At 41.4% G+C, this 16996-nt stretch overlaps 1 protein-coding gene across 1 annotated transcript in view; it reads left to right on the top strand.

Moving 5' to 3' along the window:
• Positions 1-16996, top strand: part of nek7 (NIMA-related kinase 7) — a 58562-nt gene that overhangs the window by 12841 nt on the left and 28725 nt on the right. The window contains exons 2-4 of the mRNA XM_046391197.1: positions 8755-8842; positions 15554-15694; positions 16483-16545. Coding sequence (XP_046247153.1) covers positions 8783-8842; positions 15554-15694; positions 16483-16545 — 264 coding nt within the window. The 5' untranslated portion in view covers positions 8755-8782. The remainder of the gene's footprint in view (positions 1-8754; positions 8843-15553; positions 15695-16482; positions 16546-16996) is intronic.

Genomic DNA, 16996 nt, shown 5'->3' with positions numbered 1-16996 from the left:
AATATACCTTGTTTATTCACAGTGATTGACAGTATGAATTGGTTTCACCTAGGAAAAGGGGGTGGTGAGGAAAGAATAGAGAGAGGCGGTGTGGCTGACGGTCTTTTTTTGACTGGTGCCAGGGCTGTCTGTCATTCTTCTTTTATCATTGAAATTGGAGTTTATCTTTTACAAGCTTGAGTGGAATGTTTTTGTTTTTCAAGTGATTATTAGCATCCTCCTCGGCTGCCGTCTCCTGCTGATGAAATGAGCACATCAAACAGTGCGCTGTGCTAACGAAGCGGCGCGGGCTGGCTGGCTGGCTCCTGCCTTTTGCTGAAAGGCACCTGCTAAAGTGACAGGCTGGCAACAAAGGGCCCCTCGCCACAAGAGAGTCATCAGTGCTGCTGTGGAGAGTGGGCAGGACAATAGAGCAGAGAGGTGGCCTGGGCTTTTAGCCACGTGCCAGCTCATGTTGACTACACACAGGAGCAACAGAGCACAGAGGTGCACGAAGTGGAGGAGGTGGGGAGGACAAGAGCAGGGGATAAAGGGGAGGAGAGTAGCTGACACCTGCATGTGCTTGAGTTCTCCTCTCAATGGTGGACATCTTCACTATACGCAGCGGCTGAAAATGTGAAAGGAAAACCGAGATAGGAGGGGAAACAAATGTGCAGGTGTGCATGCGTAGGCAGACACGCATGATGAAGACAGAGGAGAGTTTGGTTTTGTTAATGAGATTACTGGCTCATGTAAGGTCAGGTGATGATACAGATGTGTTTTATTGTGGCTGCTGTAGGTGAAATGTATATACACACACACACACACTCTCACTAGAGGAGAGCACTGTGCTAGTTTATGTGGATTGTTGGGAAATAAATCATTTTAGGCCTCACATGAAGCCCAGGCTGTTTGCGCTGTGCTATTTACTTCTGCAGTGAAATAATCATTAGCCTATAAAAATATGAAAGTGAAAAATGTAAAGGAGGCCTATAAATAGTTAGAAAGGAGCATTATGGATTGCTGGCCTTGTAGTGTCCCCATGGGCCTCAGTGGTTTTCTTTGTCTTAATTCCCTTTTATCATTTGGCTGTGTTCCCTCCACGAGGGAGAGGGTGAAGGTCGGAGTTGCATCAAGATATCACACTCAAACATTACACAAATAGAGAGCAAAAACATCACAGTTTACATTTTTTTTATACTTCATGTTACTTCATTTCAAACGTAGCTCCTAAACAAATCTGTGCACGCACCTTAACATTGAGCTGGAACCAGAGCTAGAGCAATACTTCAGCTGGGCTGATAAATCAACCTGTTTTAGCTGATGGCAGGATTATCAGTATGTATGTATGCCAGTGAGTAACAAGAAATCGAATTACAAAACTGTGTAAATACTGTGTGAATATACATATATATATGTATATGTGTGTGTGTGTGTGTGTGTTCATGTATGGTATCGGAACATCTGTAGTTGAAATACATTCATTCACTGATTTTTACATTCCATCCATGTTTTGCATGTTGAATAATGAATCCTGTTTGATGTCAGTGTTGTTGTTTGGGTCCTGTGACTGTTTGAGATTCTGTTATATTCTCATGCTGAGTTGCTTCCTGATTAACTTTTTGCTTTTGTAGCCAGATTTGGGGAATGGGAAAAATCTTAAGTGATTGGACTCTGCAGTGTGCTTGGCTGACTTTGCAAAGCCTGTTTTCAAAGGTTTGTGCCTTCATCTTTATGTTGTGCTTTTCAGTGTTTCAGATTGAGAGACAATAAAGTTCCCTCTCTTCATTTTGTATTCTATCAAGTCTTGGGCCGTCTTTCTCAAAGGCTGGCTCACATGCTGAGGTGTAGTTGGTTCTCTCCCACTCTCTCGGCTCATGGTCCAACAAACACGAGTGCTCGCACATTTGGGTTAATGATTTTGAATAGTGATTAAAATGAATTGGAGAGTGCACTGCTTCTGTAGTATCCGGACCCCTCCATCATTAGTGGCTCTCTTCCTCTCTCTTCCCTTTTTTCTCTTTCTGTATCATCAGTGTTAGTCAAGCAGGGGTTTCAGACGAGGCCTGGGGTGGGCTTTCATGAGCACAGACTCAAAGATTTCTCCACTTCTTGTAATCATGGACACCACTCTTCTAGCACTTTCACTGTCGTCCTCTGGCTCCTCAAAGGTGCCTTTGATTTGATTCCCTCACATCCTACACCCAGGCTGGATAGTGTCACATTATATTTTTCCTCTCTCCCTTTTTAACCCCAACACCCAATCTTCTTTCTTGCCCTTTTTTCTCTTCTTCGTAGACGCAAGCTCATCAGTCTGTGTTCATATTTATTGTCCTCAGATTGAGAGCTGATTTAGCACTCTCCTCTTTGGGACCGCTTAATTCTGGGACCCTTCCCCTTTACTTCCCCTTTCATCCCCCCATCCATCCCAGTTCGCCTTGATCCACCTTTTTATAATCGGCTCACCCTCTTTGTTTTTCTTCTTCTCCTGCTTTAAATGAATAATGCAGAAGCAAGGAAATGGGGATTAAAGAGTAGCTAAAGCCAGTGCCAACTTCTGTGGTGTACAGCTCCACACCGTCTCTCAGAGGACCATGAACACATCAGGGCTAACAAGCTTCTTTTTTCGCTTCTCTCCTGGCGTTTTTCTCAGTTCAGCATCTGTCCCGCTCTGTCCTGCTCCAGCCCCACTATGCACGGCTCACTTTTTACTTTTGCCCTTCCCTACTCAGTTTTTGCCCCAGTCGATTGAGGATTTGCTCTTTCATGTCAAGACTGGACGACTTGTTGTCCACTGTGCTGCGAAAAGACAACTGAGACATATGACTTTTGAAAGTTGAAGAAAAAAGCCCATTGTCATAGTGACGGTTGATTGTATTGCTTATTGTATTGTTGATTGTATTTCTGGTAATGACTGGCATCATTTAAGATGCTACAGTAATCCCTTGCTGTAAGTGTGAGAACAAAGAGGTCTGTTCTCACAGAACTGCTGAATAGTCTTGGTTAATATCCTTGTCTTTCCTTCACTTGTTCGGCTTCACTCTGTTTCTCCCCTTCCCTTCTCTATCATATAATTACCTATGTGTGATTGGGCCTGCTGTGAGAATGTCAGACTGGAGTCTCACATTAGATGGAACACAGTCAGAAAACAGCGTTTGTTTACACTGAGTGGTTGGTGGTCTGGATGGGAAAGTTTTTTTTCACTTTCCCAAACAGAAAAACAAGCATCAGTTTGTCACAGAGATGAATGGTGTTCTTGCTAGCTAATTCACCGGTATGCTGTAGATCTCAACAGTTTTGCAGCAAAGAAATTATATATTCACAGTTGACAGTAATGGAAATATTGAGAGCAATTCTGGATGTTATTTGGACATTGGACAATTGATCATCGTCACTTCACAGCTGCAAAATGAACCCAGAGACACTAAAACATGAATCTATATGGTAAAACTTATATATGTACATAAAATATGTGCAAACTGTGAACATATTGCAAAACACGGGTGTTCTGTAGTGTGTTTGAAGCTGCCTCATACCAAAGCTCCAAACTAGTTTTGGACATCTATGAATATTGGAGGTATTCATTTCTTCTCTCTCTCTCTCTCTCTCTCTCTTCTTTTTTTCTTTTTTTTACATTTTTCGGTTGCTGATAAAATACATTAATTTGAAAATGTGCTACTTTGACTCTGAGGCAGCATAATCTCTGTGGCTATAGTTAAATATTAGCTATCGGTCTCCTTGATCACTATTAATTGGCATTGGTATTGGCCCTGAAAAAATCCTACCAGTAGATCCCTATCTTGGGAAGTCAAAAATTTCTTCCTATGATTAGAGCAAGGCCTTGTGTAGATCAGAGACAGTGAGAGAAATGGTTTAAATAGTGGAGCTGGGTTTAAGGAGAGAGAGATTTAGTAGACTTAAGGTTCGCGCAATGAAAATTTAAATCAGTCAGTGCATTTGACTTGTCTAGTTACTAGGACAAGGCTTTTCTTTTGATTGGTTGCACATTATTTGAACTGTGTTTGAGTGGGAGCCCAGAGAGTGTGACCCTGCCTTGTTTGATTGAGTTAACTTCGTTAATTGTGCTGTTTCCTGGTGTCTGTTAATCTAGCGTGGCAGCCTTAATTGATCTTGTTAACGTGGGATGTGGGAGGCGAAAGAGCATCAGGGAGCTCATTTGCCCCCTGGTTATTTTGACACTCATGGAGTCAGAAACACAAGAGGGTTAGGGAGAGGAGTAAGGGTGCCAGCCCCGATCTAACAAAACATGAGGCTGCAGTGTAAAGAATCACTACAAGAGGCAGGAAGGCCGCCTGACTTGTAAAATCCTCTGTGACACTGAAATCAAAATGCCACGACAATCAGCTAGTCAGGCACCCAGTCAGCTTCTGTCTCATAGGCTCTATTTTCACCTGGTGTCATGGTCCAGGATGTTTCTAAATTGTCTTAAGAGGTCTTGAAGCCAATTCATGCAAATGATAAAGGCTGAAGTACATACTTAAATACCTTTGGGGCTGCTGTTTTCATAACATAATTCTTGTCCAAGTTCTGACAGAAGGGAAACAAAAAATATTTAAAGGATTTTTAACATAGTTTTTATTTACTTCATTGAGGTTTCTGGTTTAGCCGCTACGATCTGGTCTGGTATGCAAACTTACACTTGTTACTCAGGTTATGCTGTCTGACATTATTCAACTAGTATGACACCTTGTTTTTAACCTGCTCAGTTTGCCTTCTTTAAGTTACTACAGTATGCGTGACAAAGCCATCACTGTTTCGTATTAAAAGCCCTCTAGCAATTCAGTGGACCTGACCTTTTATTTTGTGTGACAAAGACCATTATTTATGTTTATGTATTGAAAGGAATTACATTTTCAAAATTAATTCAACCTATTTAGTGTTGGTATGGAAACAAGAGGTAATCTTGCCTCATAATTATGAGAAACTTGTTTAATTTTAAACAGTTTTTTAATCTCTTAAAATGATTTGATCCAGATTTGGATCATATATTTCTCTAGTTTGCCTCCAATAACTAGTGCTTTTAAATCCTTATTATTTTTTAACCTTTTTTTTTATATGTGAATTGAGTAGAACAAGCTTTTCTTGTGAATTTCAGAAAATGTTTTTCTCAATTTAGCCATTGTTTAGCCAGTAAAAGCTTACATGAAGGCCAGTGAACCCCTGGAAAAATGTTGAACTTAATGAAAAAATACAATTTTAAACAAACAGTGTTATAGGATATTTTAGTTAGTAAAATTTCATTGTGAGGTATAGCCTGTATTTTCCTTTGGTGATATATGCATGTTACTGAAAACACCGCCAGTTTTAGTCTTAGTGATGCATCTTAGGGTGGGTCTGATGTCAAAAAGCAATATCAATAAAGATAATTCATTAATTAGTTCCTTTCTTAAGCCCATAAATATCTGTGTGGCATATATTGAAAATGCTGTGCTTTCACTGGTTACTTTACAGTTATGAAGCTGCTGCCACCAACGTTGTAGGCAGCGGCTGCATTGGTGGGCCAATCACTGGTCACATTAAATTAAAGAATGCTGACTGACTGTGAGAAAAACTATAGAAATGCTCTGTTTTTCCAAGAGCTGCATATGAAAAGAAATTAAAGAAGATATTGTTTTGTTGGAGAAATTTCAATGCTACTTGGTACTAGCTTATTTATCTTGAAGGTATTGAATACTGATACCAAGCTGCGACTGATACAGGCAGATAAATACTTCACACTTCTTTGTTTCTGCACTGTTTTGAAATGGAAGTTAGTGATTGTGAAATGAACATGCATAGAGAATTGAAACTTGTTGCGTAGCCAGCTGTTTGATTGGCAGTTGGTACTTATGGAAAGCTCAGATATATATATATATATATATATATATATAAAAAAACAATATTTAAGACCCTCAACATACACAAACATGCACTTATAGTGCTATGCATGTATACATTTGGCAGATGTCTAATTAGTATCCTTAGCCTTTAGTGAAGTGGACTGACGACATCAGCAGAGGGAGACGGCTCCTCCGTGCCACTTTCCTCTTTATTGTACCAGGGGATTTTTAATTGGCCAGGGAGAATTGAGGCGACGGAGACAGTTAGAATTGCACAGACTGACAGATCTGCAGACAGACGGCATTCACTCTAGTGGAAAAACATGCAAATGTCCAACTGTGAAGTGTGTTGTGTCCCTTTCCCTTTGTGTGGAACCTTGCTGTGTGTATGTCCATTTGTGTTTGCACACATGTATGGTATTCATGCAAATAAGATATTGCAGAAAGACAACAGATAGTGGCAGAATCCTAAATCCCTGCTCTGGAAACTGGATCAGAAGACAAACCTCATACAGCACTATTCTTGGTAGTCCCCCCCCCTTTTCCTGACTACTGAATACATCTGGACTTTTTTTTTTTTTTTATCTGCTTTTGTTAATACCTTCTTCTCCTTATTGCTTTCTAGCATTAACTATTTCCATTTTCTCCACAGTGTGTGTAGATGCTTGCAAACGCCTACACGGATTGACTGGTATGGGTTTTTCAGGAACAATACCAATTATTAGTTATCAAAAAGACAGATAATTGATCAGTTTTTGTTAAAAAAAAAAATGCTACCAGTCCATGTCTTTTTTGCCTTGCGTCAGCAGTCAGCAAGGACTAAGAGAGACTAATTACAGTATCCCATTACCCCGTGATGGGCACCTGCAGTGCAGACAGGCTGACAAAACATGTCCACTTTGTAATCCTCAAAATTTAAAAAAAGTAAACTAAGCTCTCCATCCACTGGTAAACTGTTTCAAATCAGAGCAGAATCTACTTGTTTACTCCACCAGAAGCTTTAACTCTGAAACTGACTCACCCCCTGCCGCTGGTTAGCAACTGCTTTGTCCCTCCACTGCTGTCGGTCCTCCACACACAACACTGTGCAAAGCAACATGTCACACACTACTTTATCGCTCACCTCGCACAAATATGCTTCGCATTGACTTTGTATATAAAATTGGCCCAAATTCATTTTATGTTTGGTGTGAACACCAGGGAATAATTTTTACTGGATATTTTAACCAGTGAGATGTAAATATGTTGGACAACAGATTTTTCCAGCAAAAAATAAATAAAACATAAAACTTAACTCTAACTGATATTCTGATATTTTTATATTTTTGTTCTTCGTACTTCTGCTTCCCCTTAATCAGTTACTAGTGACTTTGCAGATTCAAATTGTTGATGTGTTAATAGGTTTTTACTTGAAATGTGTAATCAATCAGATAGTGTTGTGGATGGGACATTGAGTGAGATGACAGAGTGGTGACTTGGGGAGTAAGAAATTATTAACAGTAATAATTATAATTAATAACAGTTGGTCTGTTCCTGGTCCACACGCACTCAAACATCACAGCATTGTGTGCATACATTTCTTTCTTAGTTTTGACTTTATGCAAGCACATCACCTCACATATGATATAACTTGTTCTTCTACTTAACTTCTTTGCTAAACATGCATTGTATCCTATATTAATTATATATTGGTGTTAATTGTTAGATTGTGTTACTATATTATGTGCATTACAGCGTGCACTGCAAGTCATCGCAAAGCATCTGTCAAAATCTTCCCACTTCGAGAGCGCAGGCGCTGGAATCCTCAGCTAATTTCATGTGTGAATAAAATTTTTTGCATCATACTTTTTTAAAGGGTCGTGTGAATTATTCATTCAGGTAACATTGCATATTATGGCACTGTCTGTTTTTAAAGGGACAGTTGATTACAAGATCAAAAATAAACATTTTACTCTTAACTGAAATGCTGTTTATCTGTCTCGATTGCTTTGGACTTGGTTGCAGAGTTTGGGAGAGATCGACTGTAGAGATGATTGTCTTATTATCGAATTAAATGTAATTAAATAGCGCTCAGGCTGTAGTGTCAAAACATGCATTTGACTCACCAGCAATGCCTCTTTCCAGAAATCATGACCCATTTACTCAAGATAATCCACAGACCTTATTGTTAGCACTTTCAAGTAGGAAATATTTTAATGGACATAATTGTTTTAGTTTTTCACATGTATTTTATTTTCTTTTGGCATTTTGAGCGTCTAAGATACAGCTGATATCTCCACAATGCAACGCACCACACAACCAATCTAGGTGGATAAGAAACTTAATAGACAAGAGAAAAAACATGCAAAACCGTCTCTTTCCGTGTGGTGATAAGCCAAGCAACTGGTGGTTGAGTATCTTATGCAATTAACTTGCTTCCAGGCTACGAGCCAGAACATGTATCTGTACAGCACCATGGCATACACCCATACCTGACACGCTCACCTCTGCGTGACCTATATTTTCTCAGAAAACAGAAAATGAAGTGGAACTGCTTAAATGCCGATATAACCAGTAATTCCCGTGAAAGGTTCCTTGGAAGACTGCCAAGGAAACACACATTAGCATTATCTCTGCCTTGTTCAGATTAGTACTCTTTCCTGGTGTAGCTCTGCCATGCTGCAATATGAGAGCGACCCAGACAAAGAGTGTCAAATCCACAGGCACGATCCAGTTCTGCTGAAATTGGACACTCTGGCAGCAACCAGCGCTTAGCAGTGTGGTGCTGAACAACAGAGAACAGTTGTCCAGTTGATTTGAGGTCATTATTTTTTGTTCTGAATTGTTCTTGTATTGTATTCACTTGTATTTCTTGAAGGAAATAACAGCTGAGAGTTTCATCTGATGGTCAGCATGGAGTTGGCTAACCGCATGTTCTTGTATGTTTGATTCTCAGAGGTGCAAAGGATTAAGCTCCTAACACCATGGATATGGACACGCAGCCACAGAGACAGCAAGCAGCCGTGCCAGTCTTTCAACCCCAGGTAGAGTCCAGACACATGCAGACACTCACGTGAACATAAACACAACTGCCAGTTAGGGCTGTGAAGTAGGCTGACACTCAAAGTGAAATTGTGAAAATCGTCAGCCATCATTGTGTCATGCCTTTTATACTCCGGTAGGTATCAGATTTGTTTTGTTTTGTTTTTCCATCTCTGGTCATTTTTACGCCATTGTGACCAGTGTTGCTGCCAGTATTCAATTCGCAGGACATTTAGGTTATTGTATTTGCCAAAAACAGATATGATCAGATCACTTTATGTGTAAACAGTTCCTCAATTGAAGTTTTAGAAAATTAGATAAAAATCTTTATGATGATGCTGTTAAATTTCAATGTAATAACAATTTTATGATTATATAACCCATTCATCTACTTCTGGTGAGGATAGTAGTAGCCATATGAACCGCAAATATTCTGTATTAGCTTTGTTTCCCTGTGTCCATCAAGTTGTGCTTTCAGTTTGAGCATCCTTCAGACCTTTGTGGTCTGCGTGTGTGAGATAGACAGCAGTGGATGAATGTTGAGTTGTTTCTATTGATCACAGCTCTGGAGGCTGCCAGAGCCTGGCCTCCCTGCATGCCTCTCTTGGTTCGATACAGCTCAGGTTTGCTCTGTGCAGATCTGGTCATTGTTGGATTTAAATACTACCTCACAACATCAGGCCCATTGATTTCTTTCCAGAAGGATGTTTTTGCCTCCATAACTACTGAATAGACTATAAACAAAAAGGTTCATCCATATAGCCCAGAGTAAATGTGGATTTAAAAAAAGAGACCATACTAAAAATAGCTCTGTACTCTCAGTTGTTGTTTTTCTTGCGTATGCAAGGGCACTGCAAAATTAACACTGGAATTGCCAAGGGGCTTAATTTATTCTAAGATGTGTAATTGCAGAATTAAGGATAAATTGGGTTGCACACACAAGAAAGTCAGATAAAAGCTCTAATGATTAATTTCAGTTAATTTCGCAACACCCCCCCACCCCACACGCATACACACACGAAGTGCATCTTCTGCTCCTTATGTGTTATTGTTCAGGCTTAATGATTTCGCTGTCTGTTTTTCAGTCTATTTCTAGCAGTTTACATCAGTGTTAATTCTGGGCCCACTTTTTGTGCATAGGTTATTGGCAGCACACTGAACTTTCTGTGTTGCATCATGTTTTTTTCACTCGCACAGAGCACGTCTGAACTGATTTCACATTTAGTGGGAGATGGAGAGAGAGAGAGTCAGTTTGAGTATGTAGATGGCTGTCTAACCAGCATCCAGATGGGTGTCTTTCAACAAGTCCTGTATGTTTCACACTTTCCCAAGGTTCAGTCTGCACAGCAGCACAGGGGGAGAAAAAAAACCCCACCAGCCTCCTCCTGAAGAAATCTGAATTGTATATCTGATGAAGGATATTCTGTATCGCTTGCAATATAATTTCTCTTGGTCCCAGAGGTATGATGCATATGCATTAGGTAAACGAGATGAGCTGCTAAGATGTGCATTTTTAATGGCACATTTGCTCTTTGAGTGAGTGGGAGGGTTGGTGAGGAGGCCCCCCTCAGATCAGATTTTGATAGTCACTGCAGAGTTTGACAGACACGAATCTGTCTGTAAGCGCTGAGACAAGGCAGTGCGGTTGTGGAGCAGATTGAGAGGAGAAGAACGAGAAGCACCTTTGGGGGAATACTGCCGGTTTGACTGCCTGGCTGGCTCACTGGATGACTGGCTGAGGATGAATATTGCATGGTGCCATGCTCAAGGGGGCCGGTGGCTGGTGAGGGTGGGAGTGGACCCTCCTGCCTGCCTGTGCTGTCTGTCTCTCCTTGTATCCCTCCTTGCCTCTTGGTGAAAACATTTTGTGTCCACTCTAGAGTTATGAGGTCGTTTTTGTGGATATCTCTGTTCATACCAAAATGCTTGAACAACAAGAAAACAAAACCAATGGAAAAATCTCCTTTCAACCATGTTTTGGTCTGCAAAAACCCAAACTGAGTGTCAACATGTGGTTAGCAGTGACAAAGTACAGTTATTTTGCAGGGTCTCAGTTTGTTAAATCTCTATTCTGTGTTCTAATACAGCCAAACTCACAATGAATTTATTAATTTTTGTAGTTTTTGTTGTCCAATGGCTCACCAAGCTGAAAACGGTGTTTTATTGCAGGTCATAAATGCTAACGATTAACAAGGTGAAGGGTACTTTCTAAGGCACTGCACCGAATGTTGGTCACCATATTGTGATCTAAAACTCACATCCAATAACCACACATGTACTGTGTGACCCCCTATACTAAGATTTAAAATAAGTCACCGCTGGACATCCTAAAGACTTTTGAGTTAAAGCTCAGATCATAAACTGCATCATCCCTGATTTGTGTCTGGCCTGGGCCCTTTGTTGTGTGTGATTTCAAGATTCAAGACCTTTATTGTCATTGAACAATTGCCTGTACAACGAAATTAGACAATCTTTTTTTAGACGTATCTATTAATTCTAAATTAGACACATCTTTTTTTTTCTTCATTTCCTCTTATTTTTTTTCTACTGTTAGATTTAATTTAATCTAATTTTCCCCACCTACATCAAATTATGTGCTCACAGTCTTCAGATTTATTTACTTTAGAGATATTTTTTTAAGAGCTCAGTTTTTAAGCTGTCTCAAATGATGGTTCTGTGTGCCAAAATGGAGAGATGCGATTGTGAATTAAGCCGGCTACGTGTGGACGTTTCTCCCTCTCCCTCTTTCTCCACCTCTCTGCCGCCGCTGGCCTTTGTGTGGCAGCCGTTGGCACTGCTGGGCTGTCACATCACACCCTCTCCCCTCTGCTGCTTGTCCACCCCCCTCCTTCCTCCTCCTCTTCCTCCCCCTCCCCCCCACTCTCTTTCTCTTTCTCCCTGTCTTCCACATTCCCGCTTCCACTCTCCATGTGTCTTGTCAGTTGTGTTTGGCAATGGTGTCATTATTGGGCAGCCCGAATCACACTTCCTCCAATGAGCTGTCTGTCTGCTCTGCCTCTGTCTCTCTCTCTCTCCCTCTCTCTCTTTTTCAATCCTCCTTCTAGCGAGTTGCCCATGGCTCTTGTATGTCACCTTTATACCCAAGACACGCTGTCCCTCACAGACGTTACCCATAATACCTTGCACGGCTGCCACTTAATCTCCATCCCCTGGAGCTTGTCCCCATCAGCAACCAGAATGATGTGAGTGAAAAGAGAAAGTGCACCGCATGGTACAACATAGAGATGTAAATCAAAAAGAAAAGATGAAGTAATTGTTAATTGTCTCTTTGTCTCAGCATTTGTTTGCAGTATTGGCCCAGAGTAAGTGATTTTAGACATTTGACATTGGATCCCTGTATTGATGCAGTCAAAAGTCAAATTTTATTTATATAGCCACAAATCACAGTTTGCCAAAGGGGCTGTTACAATGTGTACGGCATGGAACAGCCTCTCTCCTTAGACCCTTGATTCATTTAGGGAAGAACTCCAAAAAAGAAATAAAAGAAACAAACCTTTTTAACAAAGATAAAATGGAAGAAAACTCAGGAAGAGCCATAGAGAAGTGATCCCTCTCTCTCATAGGATGTACAGACATGCAATAGATGTGGCATGTAAAGAACAAAATCACAGTATACAAACTCTGACAACAAAATTTCTGATTCATGTAAAATTTAAAATGCATGTGAAGAGTATGGATCCAAGAGGAAATTGAGATGCCTTTGGTTGTTGTCAGACAGGTAGAACATGAGCAACCCAACATTCTCTCTAGCACGGAGACCTGGAAGAAGATGCAGTCAGGTACAGATACAGTCGTCTGTCATAGATGTGAGGGGTTTGTGATGGATTGATATAAAAACAGTTATACCCTTTTAATACCCTAATAAAGAATCAAATCTTATCCTCGTGCAAAATTTACTCATTCAGATAAATAAGATACACAATACCCGTGGTTCTGAATGGTCCACTGGGCAGATCTACTTCTTTGAGCTCTAACATCATATTTGAGATATACTGTACGTCGACAGTCAAGTTTACATCTTTACAAGCAATAGTCTATCTAACCCCTTCCTCCCAGTTTTGTTCAGACACTGACCCCTGCTTCATTCAGGGTCATTCCTCTGTGACTTCCCCCTGTGTGTGTGTGTGTGTCTGGGCCTTGTGCTTCAGCTGGGAGCTCCTGACTGTGTGACACCCGTGTGCGGCAGATGAGACGGCCTGTCAGTCAGCTTTGGCCTGGCTGCCCTTTGAAGGCCAGGCCAGGGGGCGAAGAGGTGCCGCAAATGGCCTGTGAAGTTTACATACACTGCCCACTGCTAAACAGATTAGCTCTAATGAAGTGTCTAATGCCGGGGCCGCTGGCTGACATAATCCTGCCTGGCAGCCCGGCCCCTTGGCTGCCAAAAAAGCCGCCCTCCCTCCAGCCCTCTCTTCCGCCCTCGCACGGCCTCTGCTGCCACCCAGGGCGACTCCACATGGGGAGGTGCCCACTGTTAATCATGCCGGACAGTGTGCGATCTGACATGCAAATGTAGGTCATTGCATATGTAAATGTGTGATTACGGGGCTGGCATGCCAGGACACATTAGCAAGACTGTGCTCTCAGCAGGCGGTTGTCACAGCGCTTTAGAGGCTCATGCTAACATTTGTCAAGCTACCACGCAGCGAATGAAAGCAATGCCCTCTTGTCCTCTCTCTCTCTCTATCTCTACCCCCCACCCCCACCCCACACACACACACACACACACACACACCCCACCATCATATACACCTCGAACTGTCCATCCTGCAACTTTGCACAAATGCTTCTGTCACCATTACGACAAGTCATTGCACAATATGGTCACACTTTCATGTTATGTGACTCACCTTGTAGATATTTGCATTTTGCCTCTCTTCTATTCAAGTTTGTGGAACAATGTATTAACTGTTGTTAAAGCATTCAGTAATAGCTCTTAACAAAGCTGAAAAGAGACATAGCAGGGTTTTTTTTTGGAGCCGTCGTCATGTTGAACTATGGGCTGTGGAGCACTGTGTCACGCTCTCTGTCAGAGTGGCTCACAGACAGCTCGGGATGATGGTGGTGTCATGCTGAAAAATGCACACACCTCAACGGTGTTAAGTGTTAATTGGACAGGGCACCTAATTGGCTCACGCCTATTCCTCTGGCTGTCAACTTTCAGCTTTAAAAAAAACAATGAAATGTTGCCTCTTTCTGTTTCTCCCTGAGCCTACTCCTTTGACTTATTTCATCGATTAGATGTTTTGTATTTGTCACGTATTAGATTACTTGTGCAATTCACTTTGCACAGTAGTTGATGAGCCGTGTGTGGAGGATGCTCAAACACAACAGCATAAATAGGCCTACATTAAACACCAGATATCACGCTGCAATCCTTGCATTTTTCTCGGTTCGTCTTGGATGTATAGCCCGACTATCCACACAGCTAAACTTGGGTCAGTTGTTTTAGGGTTTAATTGTTAGCTGTTCACTAAATTATGATCTCATTGTCCTTGCAGTGACCAGTCAAATGAGGGAATCCTGTATCGCCCCAAGTCTGTGCTCATGGTAATGCCATCAAACTGAAGTAGTTTGACAGAGTTACCATGAGTATCATGACACTCCCTTCTTATGTATGTTAATGGTTCAGAGTTTTTTGATTTTTTTTTTTTTTTTTTCCTGACCTTCTCCTTCCCTCTGTCCTAAGTCGCTTGCCCCGAAGCTGCTCCCACCGCCACACTGGCAGAAGCGCTGGTGACATGTGGCATTCTGATATCTGTCACCTTCTGTTTGCTCTCGCCGACGCCTTGTACAAGTTTACCAAAAAGCTGGAAAGGTCAGGCAGCCTGCTCTGTGCTTTTTTTTTCACACATCATATCTAAGGGGCTCATTCTGGTTTATTTTTAAGCGTTATTAATTGTGCAAGCAGCCAATCGTGTGGTGAGGATAGGCCAGGAGTCCTGTAGTCTGTGGCGCAGTGCCAGACTGTCAGTGATATTTCTTGGCAGTTAAAGGAAGAAAGGAGACTCTGGATTCCTGTGAACTTAAAATCCAAGTCAGGTGGAATGATAAAATTCCTGTATTATGTAATAGGATATTTTATATATCCCCATCGAGAAATTTTAGTGAAAGTTTTTTTTAACCTCTTCTTCAGGGAGTTCAGAGTACTGTTTTAGCCACAAAACAACACCCATGTAGCAAAGGGTGAATTAATTGCCTGCTTTGAAGATGTAAGCTATAATTACAAAGTTTGATTAAATACATGGGAACTTGATCAATTCCCAGATAAACACTTAAAAGCGTGATGCTGTCCTGCTGCCTGTACAAAGTTAAATCAGGTAACATGATTGCTTGCTACTTGTGTGCTTACACTTGATTAGAAACATCAGTTTCAGTCCCGAACTCCAGTCCCAAACAGAAAATAAGGACTTTCCTCCATCTTTCAGTTTTAGTGAGATGATGTGGTGCTGCAGTTAAGCATGTGCACATTCCTCAAAACCTCTGAAAGCGTGACGCATCAGACTAATGCCAGTCAAATCATCAGCAGCCTAGAGCAATCTCTCAGCAAAACAAACTACACGAACAGGGGCCTCGCTACAGTTTCACGCACATCCTTAAGCCCTCATCCGTTCTACTTACAGTAATGTAGAGATAGTTGCACTCCAGTGGTAATAGTTAATATTTGTGTTTTGTTTTTTTTTTTTTGCTTTCAGAAACCATTGCAACCAGATATGGGCCATAATTCACTGGCAAACTTCCAGATTGAGAAGAAGATTGGACGTGGCCAGTTCAGTGAGGTGTACTGTGCAAGGTACCTGTTAGACAACACATCAGTGGCCCTGAAGAAAGTCCAGGTGAGACACAACAATATCATATTTGGATAGTCTGTTACATTCATCTTATGTGAAGTGTTACAACCAATTATCGTCTCTAAAAGTCATTTCATCTGGTTTGCTTTTTCTGTTGTGTTCATGAATAGTTCACCCTCGACAGTGTGTCACAAGGACAACACAAACAAACTCACACTTGGAGGCGGTTTAGCTGTGGGAATTCTCCTCACCTGCATACAGGACATTCTGTAGCAGAAATGAATCCACACACACTGATACAGCTCGGTTAAGTCGAGAAAGCATCGTAAAATTGAAAGAAATTTCATTTCAGTATACTGAAAAAAAAAAGAGATGGACAGACTCGAAGTGAACAGATTCTTCTTTTTGCCCGTCTTTTAAATTAAACAGTTGCTAAATGCACACTCTGACAGTGAGGAACCGCTAATGCATTCACACACCTGAGTGTGTGAAATATGTCTGTGTAGGATTACGTACCTTCTCAGTATGACTCAGTTCTCTTGCACATACATGCACACATACACACCACACCAGGAAGCTATGATTCTCTGGTTGAGCAGGTATACACACACCTCGCACACACCTTCCACAAGCATTTGTACGTATTGCTCAGATGTGAAACACCTGTAGTCACTGCAACGCCACCCTCTAGATAACAGCAACCATGTTTTCTGTTTTCTGTTTAGTGTTTTTTATTTTTTTATTTTCTCTACATCTCTCCATCTCACCATTTCTTGAATATGTCATAACACCGCTTTCTGTCCTCTCTCTCTCCCCTTTTGATCTCTTGATAGATATTCGACTTGATGGATGCCAAAGCTCGGCAAGATTGCATCAAAGAGATAGATCTCCTAAAGGTAAAGAACCAGAGAAGAGGGAGACGGCGTCATGCGCTGCGCTCTGTTCTCTTAAGGTGCCTCAGCTGAGACCTTCCACCACAGGAAAACAATTGATCTGCACCAGACGGCTCGGATTTGTGTGCTGGTGTGTGGGCACATGCACGTGTGTGCGCGCGCTTCCTTGCATGGATATGAATGCAGAGGGGTGTTTGTGCACAGAAGGGAGAATATGAATGAGTATGTGTGTGTGACTGTACAGTACATGTGTATTACTATCTCCTTATGTCTTTGATTTTTTTTTTTTTTTTTTTTTTGCTAGTGTGCAGGGGTGCACCAGTGTTACATCCCTCCCGGCTCACATTGACTCTTTTTTTGAATGCCAAAACTATTGTTTTTTATCTTTTTGTAATGTTGAGAGCTGGGCAACTGTACATCAGCATGGAAATTTAGCAGTCTCCCTCATGTGTCT

The sequence above is a fragment of the Scatophagus argus genome, chromosome 6 (assembly GCF_020382885.2).
Source record: "Scatophagus argus isolate fScaArg1 chromosome 6, fScaArg1.pri, whole genome shotgun sequence".
NCBI lineage: Eukaryota > Metazoa > Chordata > Actinopteri > Scatophagidae > Scatophagus > Scatophagus argus.
Note: the sequence above shows the minus strand (reverse complement) of the source record. Positions and strands in the feature narration are given on the sequence as shown.